Source organism: Poecilia mexicana, unplaced genomic scaffold (genome assembly GCF_051168715.1).
Source record: "Poecilia mexicana isolate PSO_F unplaced genomic scaffold, ASM5116871v1 scaffold_6, whole genome shotgun sequence".
NCBI lineage: Eukaryota > Metazoa > Chordata > Actinopteri > Cyprinodontiformes > Poeciliidae > Poecilia > Poecilia mexicana.
Genome location: NW_028263375.1, coordinates 21,755,312 through 21,768,429, shown reverse-complemented (window position 1 = coordinate 21,768,429; position 13,118 = coordinate 21,755,312). Strand labels below are relative to the sequence as shown.

The window sequence follows — 13,118 nt, the reverse complement described above, 5'->3', positions numbered from 1 at the left end:
GCATACTTCATTCAGAGATCTCAGTGACTTGCACAGGTTGTTTGAGAGCTAACAACTCCTTTTAAGCTTTTGAGTATTGCTTATTTTCTTACCTAGTGTTTTGGTGGCCAGGATGTTCATGTAAGCTGCTTGTTCAGACAAGAAGTGACTGCTCAGAGTTGTCAGGTAAATATCAAATTGTGCGATATAAAGATTTAAAACTAAAAGAGTACAAGTTTGGATTGGTGATTGGAATACATGCTAAGGCAACTCTGATTTGCTCTTGTTTGTGGTTGGCTATGCCATGATTCTTTCCAGCATCTGAATTTGAGTCCCTTGTCGTGTGAATTGGTTCTTGTCTACCTGTGTGTAACTCTACTCTTACCTGTGCATTTGAATTGTTGTGGTCTGCAAGAGTCGTCTACCTTTTTGCATCTGATGAATTGAACTCTATGGAAATATTCCTGTCCTTTTCTTGCTTTCCTGATTTTAAAAGTGAGAAGGACAGATTGTAATCAAGATCCTGCCTATGCACTTTATACCATAAACCTATTTGCGCAGACTGCTTGGTGGCGTGGTGGTTACTGGTGATGCTGCCCAGTAAGAAGATCCAAGGTGAAAATCTTTGGAGGACCTATGTATGCATAGATTGCCACATCTAGAGTTTCTGTGAGTGCTCAAGCTTCATCCTGTACTCTTTAAATTAATTAGATTAATAAGATTAGTTAGTTGAGCTCTTCAATTTGTCCTGAGACATAAGAATGAGCATAGTAGTTGTGTCTTTCTGATGGCTTTGAAATGGATCCTACTTGATCACCGATTGCTGGCTGGCTGGCCAAGACACTATACACATGGTATGTGAAGTTTTAACCCAAAAGTTTTATCTTGATTCTAGGCACATAATGTTTCAAGGGTCCTGCTAAAGTTTTTTTTGTCTTATGACTTGTACCATCTCCTGCTTGAGTTGGCTGATAATGTGTAACAACAGATGCTTGCCTAGTCTGATGGCAAGGCTAGGCAACATTTTTTACATGCCACCATTCATACCATCCACAGAGCTTTAGAGGGCATCAAACGAGAGACAAAAAGGAAATGACAAGCATAAAATTATTGTTTAAAATACAAATGCTAAAATTCAGATATTAAATGCATCAAGGAATATATATATATATATATATATATATATATATATATATATATATATATATATATATATATATATCTTAAACACTGTTGCATGGGAATTTCAGATCAAACTTTTCAGTTTACTTGCAGTCACAGAGGGCTAAGTTCATGTTTTTATATTCTCTCACATTAATGACCCACTTTTCTGTGCTGTGGTTTGTCCCCTGAGGAAAAACAAATATGTAGAAGATGGGAGTGTGGTCCCAGATAAGGGGCCCTCCTACAGCCCCTTATCTGAAGGTTAAGTATGGGTGTGTCTCTTTCAGCTGTGGACCAGGCGATTTGGCTTAAAGATATTCAGAAAAAAACACTCATTTTGCTTCTTTTCCAGAAATGCTTTTCAGTGCTGCCAAAAACTAGATTTTTTATTTATTTTTTTTATGACTTGGGAGGATTTACAAGATACACAGGTATTTCACAGGTAAAATATTAAACTGTTAAGTGTTTTTACTTCAAATTGGAAATCGCAATCTTAAAATATTGAAAAAAAATTACCAGTATTGCAGATTCATTCCTTTTCTGGACCATTAAAAAAATGACAAAATGCTTTATAAAGTACTTTACAAAAGTGTTTATACAATGAACTTTTGTCACATTACAACTACAACAATCTATGTGTTCAGATTTTATGTGATAGACCAACACAAAGTAATGCGACATTGGGAAGTGTACGGAAATGGATAGTTTTCCTTTTCTTTTTTCAAATAAATTTCCCAAAAGTCTGCCATGAATTGCCTAATATGCAGCTTCAGTTATCTGAGATTACCCTAAAAGCATGTTGTTGTTTTTGTTCCCTGATCATAATGATCATTATGCCTCATTTTTGTTCGGATGTGTTTTGACCTTGACAGTGGCTGAAATTAAATATTAAACTGTCCATTCATCAGATAAAGTTGGTTGTGTGCTGCATTTCTCGTGAAAGGCTCGTACTTCAAACTTTCACGTTTTCTTACTTACCGAATTCAGTCCAGAATAAATCGGGACTAGAACAGAAGCATGTTTGGGCCAAGACCTGAACTCTCTGCAGACATTTTCTTAAGTTCCAAGAATTTCATAACCTCCGCTATGTGAATGTAATATTTCCCATTCGTTTCAGTTTTCCCATTGTCATTCCTTCTTGCAGTTGTGTCTGTATTTTTCCTCTCTCTGGGAAATCCCGTCAGTCTGGGGAGGAACTTGTTGACTCAGCTTTGGTCTTCCTCTCACAGTGCTCTAAAAAAACATCCACAGGCTGTCGACAGCTCTGAGTTGCTGTGAGTGATTAACCTATAATGAAAATCATTAATCATTTCAACCGAGTGCCATACTGTGTGAAATCTGTAATGTCTACTAAATGTTGTTGGTTAAGCTGAATATATTTTTCTGTTTGTGCAATCAATTCTGAATTTGTGACCAATAAGTAGAACAACAGCAGCTCATTCATAATATAGTAATAAGAGCCAAAATATAAATTAAAAAAAATAATCTAAAATGATTGGGGGAAGAAATTAGATTCTGTCCTTAAATAGAGATTGTAAATATGATGAAGGTTTCTTTTTGTAGTTTTCTCATAGAAAGATAAAAAAAAAAACACTTTTGGAAAGAGTTTCCTAAATTCATGCAGGTTGTCCTCTTGATGGAACAGGAAAAGAAGAAAAATAAGTCTGATTCAGTCTTTGCAAGAGCTCTATGAAATTGATTTTTTTTTCTCCAAAATTACCCTTTTCTATTGTCACATTTTTAAAAGCACAATAGAGAAAATAAATAAATTTAAAGGGATTAGTATTTAGCTTAATGTTTTTCTAACAACATATCTTTATTATTAAGTTCTAAAGAATTTGCTAACTTGTTACATACAGCTAGTCTTTGGTTCATGTGCATCTTTCTCTGTTGACAATCTTTGCATTTTGCAGAGTTTACTCAAAATGTATGCTAATGCTAGCTTGCTTCTTCCCTTTTTTGATGTAACATGTTGATTATTTGGCTCATAAACAAAGTGCTATTACATCATTGTAGTTGTTATGCCAGCAATCCTGTCTTTTCTCATCCAATGTTTGATCTTCCAATGTGGATATCAATGTAAAGCGTGGAAAACAAAGACTCTGCTTTTATAGTGGATTTTGTTTTTAACGGTTAAACTCCCATTTAAACATTTAGACTGTTTTCCATCATTCAGAAATTACAGGGCCCTACCTGTACATTATCTCTGCTTTGGCAGATTGTCAACATGTTCGCCGGCGTCGTGTTGAATGTTACTTGTAGCATTAAATGAGAGAAGTGTTACAGTTCACACCTTGTTTCTGGCAGCTTCCCTTGTTGTAAAAAATTTGATTAAATTGTGGAATCATTACGAGTGAACTGTCTCTTTGTTTGTGATCCAAGGACACAATGTTCCTGCTCTATTTGTCACTTCTACGCTTCAGTTGTTTGTGCCTTGGGCTTTCCGAAGCTGGTCTCTGATCTATAAAACCTGACAGACTGAATCTTTAACAACCTGATTTCTGATGTCCTCAAAGCTTCTTTAAGGTTTTCTTGTGCACCGGGACATTTTTCTTTCTTTTCTGCCGTTGATGTGGTGTGCCGCCAGACTTTCTTTAAACATGAGTGAGACTGGAAGCTGCTTCAGGTGATTTAAGTGATTTAAGCTTTCCTTTGTTGCCTTTTAAGACCTGGTTTAGTAAATATGAATCCTGATACTCATTTTTCATTGTGGAGTATTTACAAGTTGAATATATATATATAATAAAAAAAAATAGGCTCAAATATAGACTTTCTAAGATGATGATGATGATTAATTAGTACAGCATTGTGCAAAGATGGGTTTTAAATTTGATGCCAAAACTATATGGCAACATATTGCACTTTTCTCTTAAAGATATTCAGAAAAATGAGCTAAACTAACTTACATTGCATAAAAAAGAATATTAAACAAGAAGCGATTGTTTTTAAGAAGCTATTATGAACTACATAATAGAAAAAAATTAACTCCCTTTCGATAATATCTCCAAAAACATCACTTTGAGAATCCTTTTTTTTTCCTTTTCTGGATTGTAGACAAGTAGATGTACGACTGGTAATTGGTAAAAGTGCTAATGCAAAGAAAGTATCCTAAAGACCTTGTAGGGACATTTATTTGAAAAACTGTTTCTTCTTGGCTAACATGGGGACCTGGAGCCCTTAAATACCCTTAAATGCTGAAAAGCATTTGATGCTTGTGGGAATTGGTGGCTGTTTTGCCCTATTTAAAAGAGGCTTAATGTGAAAGCTGCAATATGCAAACCTCCCTGTATGCACGCACTGACACCCGATACCTTTTGGTATTCCTGACATGCTATGTATAAATGTATATCCTCAAATGATGTCAATATTTTCTTTCCTGATATTGCATAGCAGCTGCTATCTATTGGCTGAAGTCATTTTGTGCTGGGAAAATGAGTTGGTCTTCATTTTATTAAATAATTTCAGTCACTTGTGAAAGATCTGCATTGAAAGAACATTTAGTAATTGGCCTGCATTAGTGACACAAAGTGGCCTACTTCAAAATACCTCCTCCCCCTTAGACCTTCTTGTTTGTGTCTTTTTCCATTCCGTTCAGGTCATCAAAATATATTTTAAAATCAAATAGAACATTGTTTTTATGATTTAATTTGAGGAAAAAAGCTATCTGTATGCTCTATGTAAATATAAATAAATATAAAGGACACTTAGGGCCATAATAACTGAAATCATAATGGAAAAAGTGCCTTTTGTATTTTCTTAAATTATGTTCTCTAATACTAATATTAGTTTGATCTGAATATCTGAAATATAAAGTAAAAGTTATGTGATGGAGAAACTTGTTTTTCTAAAAACATTTTCAAGGAGTATGATGCATAAGACTGTTTTTTGTGTGTTTTTATTTTTATTTAACCAAATTCAAAGCCAAATGGTAAATCAAATAATCCACTGTTTGTTGGACTGGAAATCGTGGAAGTTTTCAGTTTCAATGCACTTAAATATTTTACACTGGCAATACATCCTGTACTTGAACTGTTGATCACCTGTTAGGACAGATTACACTGATTACCATTGATTTATTTGTTTATTTTTTTGCTTTCAAATTAGAAAGTCATTTGTTATATAAGCTAAATGGATATTTCGGTATGTTGGCATTTAGTCTCATTAAATCAGCTGAAATTATTTTTAACTGATACACTAAACAATTCCCTCAAAGTATTATCGGCTTTCCAAGGTAACGCGTTCCTCCAAAAGTAGGTCAGTTCCTCCTAATGACTCCAAAGGCTCTTATTTTCATGCAGAAAATGCACAATGGACCCAGGCATAATTATATTTAGTTGGCTGACTCAAACTAAAGTGAAGAGAACGTGATGCACCAACAAATGTGGAAGAAGATAATACATTTAACCACTTCCTGTTGAAAACTCCCAGTGCACACCCTCCCAGTTGTTGAAACATAAACAAAAAAAAAAGCTCCCAAGATTGTGCTCTTTCCCATACCCTTCTAGCCTCTAAATGCACACATTTCTTTTTTTTTTCTACATAGACCAGTTGATTATGCTACTTATATTAAGCCTGATGATCAGAGATGGCCAGATAGGGTGGCATGTCCCTGAGCTCTCACACCAGAATTAAATGCTAGGAAACAAATTTCAGTCAGCGTTTGGGAATACAAAGAGGAAAGATGTGGAAGGTTTTTGTCTTGGCAGGGCTTGGACTTGCATAAAAGGTCTGAGGCGTGTCACTTTGTAAAGAGAGTAATAGTAACTGAGACGCTGCTGTGTGCTGCCAAACTGTTAGGAAGCTGAGACCTGAGAGCCCCCCTGGGCCAGTCAGGGACTCTGAGAAAGTGTAGGTCGCTCTCTGATCACCGCAGAATAAAAGAACCAACCAGGTGTTGTTTTCCTTCTGCACGCACAATCTACCACAAAGGGACCTTGGACATTCTTCATGATCACAAGTCTGTCGAGATTACCAGCAGTGTTATCTGAGAGAAACTTGGCTTCTCTACGCTCGTGCTGCGAAGGAGCTTCCACGAGCGTAAAAGAATAATACCGAGAGGCTTCCAGCAAATGTGACCTGGTGCTCACCTCCGAGTGAGACGTCATTCAGGAAATGTTTGACTCTGGTTGTGGATAATTCATGCCTGTTGTTGGGTGGAGTTTGGGAGCAGAAAACAGTCCCTTATTACAGGTTCCGAGTCAGGCCTGAGGAAAATATTAAGTTTGCTTTTATCAGTTTCCATGTCTGGATAAGTTTGGGGAAATGGAAACTGGACATTAAGTAATGCTTGAATTTTCAGACTCTGTTCTTTAAAATACTTGACTTAGTTAGGCACAAAGGATAAGAATCAGGAAAATATTTATGGTAGACTGGGGAAATAAAAATCTCTCATGTGTTTGTGAGAATTAAACAGTTTTTCCTTGAAGAAACAAAGCACCTAGTCTTCTAAGGGAACAGTTAGTATTATCTGTATCTCTGTAGTTAGTGCCTCGATAATTTGCCTCTGGTGTAAAATTGTATCTGTGTGACTGTGAAAATAATTATTTCTTTCTGTGCTATTGGAGTGTTTGAGTTTCTCCCATGACCGCTCAGCTGATCTCCACCGAGAGCATAAATCTGTCCTAATCCTGTCAGGCATTCAGCGGAGCTGCAGAAGAAAAACATTTCTTAGTTCCAGAGGAAGATATGTTGACAATAATTACTGTTTTAAAGCAGCAGGTTTGTTGATGTCAGGTGAAGAAGTTGGGATATAAAGTTGGTCAAAGCAGCAAAACATTGGATAGTGAAGGTTTGTAATTGTGAGCCACGAACCTTGGCTCAGAAGAAGGATTTTACCAACAGAAAAATGATTTTAGTAAAAAAAGATTTAAAAAAATATTTAGAATAAAATATATTTTTCACAATTAGTTATTATTTTTGTTTGGCTCTTTCTACAACTAATTGATAAGAGTTCAAAACTGTAGCAGTAAACGCAAAATCTTAGGGATTGGTTAATTTTACTTATAAAATGCAGCTATCAGTAAGTTTTGCTTTTGACTTTTATCAGCACGCCAAGTTATAAATGTACTAAGCAGCAGACTCAAGTTCGCCAATCTTAATAGTTGCTGTTAAAACCCGTTTGTCCCATACACAACAATGCTACTTGCCTTATATTCTCTCTGACGATTTGTTTTCTTCTTCTTGTTCCAGAGACATTTAATCGTGAAATGATACAGCAGCTAAAACTTCAGTTCTAGCAGTGGGAAACGAGAGAAACTCTGGACGAGTCACAAAGGAACGGCGGAGGCAAAGTTTTTAAGAAGCTGGGACTCTGTTGCAATCAGAGCAGATGGGCGAGACGGAGGATGAGCGGACGGCTCAGGCCAGCCAGCTCTTTGAGAACTTTGTCCAGGCGTCCACATGTAAAGGAACCCTGCAGGCCTTCAGCATCCTCTGCAGACAGATGAAGCTGGATCCTTTGGACCACGGCAACTTTTTCAGCTCCTTGAAGGCAGCAGTCAGCTCCTGGAAAGTCAAGGCCTTGTGGACAAAATTAGACAAACGGGCACAGCAGAAAGTGTACAACCAGAATAAAGCCTGCCAAGGAACGAGGGTAAGAGCATGTTGCTGAGAAATCCTTAAAAACTTACATTTTATTTCAAAAGGTTTTCTCAGATTACTTGTTTGGGCCCTTTTACTATCCACTTTTGGTTTTTGGAAGATGAAGTAAAATTAGAAAAAAAAACCTTTCTTTTGTTTAACTTTCAGAAGGGTTAAACAAACATGTGAACAGAGATGTGACTAATCACAGCAAACTGATCCACCAGTATTCCCAGTTGCTGAAGATGTCATAGTTTTGTTATATTTATCCCCTTTGTTGCAGACAAAAAATGATGAAAAAAACAACAACAAATATTTGCAATGGGTAATACAAACCACATAAAATTAAACACTTGAGCAAGCTTATGTAACAGAGATGACTTGCATATTTTTTTCTTTAAGAGATACCCCATTTTGGTGGCAGTCTTTGATAGCAGCTTGTGGCCTGCAAAGAAGTAACTTATTAATATGTAATGTGCAATCTGATCCTGTGATCAAACATATTCCTGCCCAGAAAGGGTCAATGTCATACCCAATCAATATGTAATCAGGCTGAAATCAGGTGTTGATCAGTGTTCAGCTTTATAGTGCAAACTTCTATGGAGTCTTCATGGAGTCCATCAGAAGATGCAGATGCTGTTGAAACATCAGTCTCAATGAAGTTTGCAAAATAAAAGCTGAAAACTGGTCAGCGACCTCCTGTCCTTTCTGCATTTGAAAAAAATAAAGGTAGGCTTGTTTGCAGTTGAAAGATTGTATTGAAGTTCTTTTGACTACTTTAGACACTTAATAACTCTTCGGTCATCTTGGTGTTTTGCGTCAAATAGGTTGGTTACAGCAGAGCTTCTGGGTCCTGATCCACAGGCCACAATGTTTTGGATGTTTTAGATGTTTTCCTGATTCAACACACCTGGCGCAAAGGAATGAATAACCTCAACAGCTTAGCATCAAGTCTTGCAGGGTTGGAGCGTGCAGAGCAATTAGCCCCAAGCGATAGGAGCAGGAAACACTGGTTTATGGTACAAACAGACAAAGCAGTGAAACATTTGCCGGTTTAACTGTGCTGCATAACTTTTAACAAGGCTCAAAACACAGTTTGGAAGCTAAGCTGTCAAATTTGGCATTTCATGTGCTGCGTTGTTCTTTGACCATGTATGTAGGCATGTTTAAGCAGCACTTTTGACGTTGTATTGGAAAGACTTCATATCTTCAAGGAAGAGATAAGACTCTAAGTGAAGGAGGGGGGAAACAGGCCAGAGACTTGCAGAAGGGAGATTAACACAGAAGGGCTGGGTAGAGGGCTAGCCAGAAATAACAGCTCAGCTATTATTCCAGACATTTTTTTCTGGAGAAACAGCTATTTGGAGATGAAGGACGGTGGACGTGGAGCTGGGCGGACCGTGTTCTCTGAAACCAAATGTAAAATCCAAATGAGAGGACAGCATTCTTTAATCCCTGCAACTCGATCGTCTCCATATTTGGTTGCGCTACATGCAAGGGGGGAGTAGAATGCATCAGATCATGCCCCTCAAAACACTTGCTAAGTGCTACAGTTTAACATCACAAAATGCCAAACTTTTCCTTAGTATTGCCTCTGTTCCTCGTTCTATGCGATGAGGAGCAAAACCTCTAAACCACACTGATGGTGAGGACCTACTTACACTCTGTTTTTAGGGGAACAAAAGAAAAATGTTCAAACAAATATGACTGCACTGCATTAAGTATTTACACACCATCATCAAACAGAACATCCTACCTGCTCAGACTGCATCTCATCCTCACTCATTTCATACCTTCTGTTACTCCCAGTGTCTGATCATCGGTGGCGGCCCCTGCGGCCTGCGAACGGCCATCGAGTTGGCCCTGCTCGGCTGCAAAGTGGTGGTGATCGAGAAGAGGGACACCTTCTCCAGGAACAACGTGCTCCACCTCTGGCCCTACACCATTCATGACCTCAGGGCTCTCGGGGCCAAGAAGTTCTACGGAAAGTTCTGCGCCGGCGCCATCGACCACATCAGTGAGTGTTCTCTCTTTTTGCTGCGTTATTTCAATTCCAAAAATAGAGCTGTCTTTAAGTAAGTCGTAAAGAACAAAAAGCTGACTGGATGTCAACAACAGGACAAGGATTTGTTTTTACTGTGTGTAGAATCACTATCAAGGAAGTAGACTTCTAGCTGAGCCTCATAAGAAGTTTATCTTTCTGTATGTTTGTCCTGTAGCTAGTAGATGGCGTATTTGTGTCTCTGAGAGGAGAGCTCATCTTATCTTCCAGGTCTGATTTTTTTTTATTTTTTTTTTTATCACCATTGCTGCCCTTATCTGCAGCAACTCTTACATATTATTACCCTTGGCTGAGAATACGACAGCAGGTTTACCTCTGACTTCTTTTAAGGGACAAACTGTGTTTGTTCCTGAAAACAGCAGATTTTGAACCACAACGCATCATCGCAGCCCTGTATTTAGCTCCACCAATCTAACAGTCTACGCTGATGAGATAAAAAAGATTCCCCACACCATGATGCTGCCACCACCATGTTTCACTATGGGAACGGCATGTGCAGGATCATTTGCTGTGTCTGTTTTCTGCCACATAGTGCTTGCATGAAATACAAAAAAAAAATTGTGGAGCATCTTTTTCTACATATTTTTCCGTCTCCCCTACAGAATTCATGGCAAACTGCAACTAGAGGATTTTCTGGATTAATTTCAACAATGGATATCTTCGTCATGTTAATTCCTGCAGCTCCATCAAAGTTACCATGTCCATATAATGTGCTTTTATGATAAATGCTCTCCTTGCATGTTTATTTGAATGGCCATATCTTGGTAGGGCTTCAGATAGAGTTAAAGCCCTTCTCCCTCTTCAACCCATCTGCTACATTCTTGTGTTTTCAAGACAATGCATCCTTATTTGTGTTCTTTAGCAAACCTCTCATGCTGCTCAGAGCAGCTGTATTAATATTGAGATTAAATTATACATGGCCAAACGTCTGAGAGCAGCAGGTAGCACAGGGTCTTATTAATGGTTACAATGTAAAAATGGCCAAATACAAATGCAGGCTACACTTTTCATATTGTATTTATTTAAAAAAAAAAGAAACAATGTTTCACTCCCCTTAACAATTTCATACTGTTATGTGTTGGCAAAAGACATACGATCCCACTAAAGTACATTGGCGCTTGTGGCTGTAACGTGACCCGTTTTCAAAGCACCGTTTGCTCCCTCTTCAGGTATCCGCCAGCTGCAGCTGATGCTGCTGAAAGTGAGTCTGATCCTGGGAGTGGAGATTCACGTCAATGTGGAGTTTGTAAAACTTCTGGAGCCTCCGGAGCAGCAGACGGAAGACGGTGAGTCATCTCAGTTGGATGTTACCTTCTCTGTGCAGTTCTATGAGATGACACTTTTTTGTTTGTTTTTGGGAGAAGAAAGCCAGTTTATTCCATGAAGGTCTTGGGTACAAATCTTTTGAGAATCCACTCTTAAGAGAGTAGTTTCACACCTCCAAATTAAGTTAAGAATGTCAGATTGGTCTCTAATACAAGTTCTCAACAAGTACAGGAACAGACCAGTGAATGTATAAACAGGGTTATCCTTGTTTAAAAGGGTCGTGACCAGCAGTGACATGATGGCACTTGCTTGCACATGTCGGCTATATAAGGAAAGCTCCCTTGATGTCACATATGTTGAAGTGAACAGATAAGTTCTGGCAGAGTGGAAAATAAAGCTATTGATAGACTCTGCTCTGTTTTCCAAAGCAATTCCTAAGAGGCAGTCATGTTTTAGCTCTCCAAAGAACACAAGAGAAGAATTTTAGAGACTTTTTTAATAAGCCGCCCTACATCAGGCAAAACGCAAGCAAGCAAATTTAGGTCATTTACTTCAAAACAGCAGCACTCGTTTTTGCTAATCTTACTTTTTTTATATATACAATGTTTTTTTGTTTTTTTAACACTAAGAACTTATTGTGTGTGAACCTTTACATCTGTTGCTACGCCTGAATTTCCCCTTTGCGGGACAATAAAGGTTGCTTCTATTCTAATAAGACTGGAATGGAAAACAACTTATTTTAACTTTGATTTTGTTCTAAATATTCCATTAATCTCATATTTTTTGTTTGTTTTTCTTAGGTCCTGGTTGGCGAGCAGAACTCCGGCCCTCCAATCATCCAGTCTCTGACTTTGACTTTGATGTGGTGATCGGTGCAGACGGTCGCAGAAGCACATTAGATGGTGAGGGTTGACCTTAACTCAGAACTGTGAAGCATTGTGGGGGAGTAAGTGCTGACAACCGGTTCAACATGAGAGACAAAGAAAGTTTTGCTACTGACCCACATTGAGGAAGCTCGTTCTGGCACCGAGGCATTTCCTGTTGACATAGTTTCAACTGAATATGTTTTTATGTGGTTGTGTGTGAAGGTTCATGAACTGGATGAGAGCCGTTACCTTTCTGTCCAAGAATAATAAATAAGTCTCATGCTTGTTTGTTCAAGAATCTGTATTCTAAATATACAGTCATATTGGCAAAAGTATGTGCATGTCTTCCTTCACTCATGGACTTGACCCGTTCTGAGGCTCAATATGATGTCTGATCACCCTTTGCAGTTTTAGTAGCTTCAATTTTTCTAGGAAATCTTTCCTCAAAGTGTACGACTTTATCTTTGGGAGTATTTGGTCATTTTTGTCTGAAGCAAATTTATGAGGTCAGTCTTGGACAAGGCTCACAATTTGTGCTCTTATTCATCCCTAATAGTGATTAAATGGGTTGAGGTCAGAGATTTGTGCAAGCCTTTTGAGATGTTTATGGACATTATTTTACACTGGTGTGTAATGACTTGGAACAGGAAGGTGCAGTCCCCAGACCAGTCCTTCAAAGCTTGGATAGTAATATTGTCCAAAATATCTTGATATACAGAAGCATTATGAGTTGCTTTCACTTGAACTATGGCGCTTAGATCAAGTCCCAAAAAACACCCCTACATGATCAGCTCCGCACCAAAACAAAGCACGTTGTGGTCAAGCAAATGCCAGTCTCCTGGCAACTGCCAAAACCACATTAATTTGATTTGACTAGACTTCCTGCAAGCAACTCATTCTTTTCCCAATGTTTGTAGAATCAATCTGCACATCTAGGTATTGACTTATCCTGGCCTTGGAAATTATTAGAAAACATAAAATTAATTGATTTAGAGGGGTAAGTGAATAGTTTTGGCCGTTTATAGTCGTATTCAATACATTAGAAGAGAATGTCCTGATTAGTTTCTTGTCAGATTAAAAGTACCTTTCGAAAATGACTTTTAAGCTGACATTAAACATACTTTTCTATAATTCTGTTTTTAAAAATGTATGTTTTTTGTTGGTCTATGTAATATTCAAATATTAAATGTCTCGATGTTTCG

General features: G+C 37.9%; 1 protein-coding gene across 2 annotated transcripts in view; it reads left to right on the top strand.

Moving 5' to 3' along the window:
- mical2b (microtubule associated monooxygenase, calponin and LIM domain containing 2b) overlaps nucleotides 1–13,118 on the top strand; it is a 44,441-nt gene that overhangs the window by 6,071 nt on the left and 25,252 nt on the right. For both annotated transcript variants that reach the window (XM_088006400.1, XM_088006399.1), the window contains exons 2-5: nucleotides 7,333–7,735; nucleotides 9,532–9,739; nucleotides 10,954–11,070; nucleotides 11,851–11,952. In XM_088006400.1, coding sequence (XP_087862526.1) covers nucleotides 7,472–7,735; nucleotides 9,532–9,739; nucleotides 10,954–11,070; nucleotides 11,851–11,952 — 691 coding nt within the window. In that variant the 5' untranslated portion in view covers nucleotides 7,333–7,471. The remainder of the gene's footprint in view (nucleotides 1–7,332; nucleotides 7,736–9,531; nucleotides 9,740–10,953; nucleotides 11,071–11,850; nucleotides 11,953–13,118) is intronic.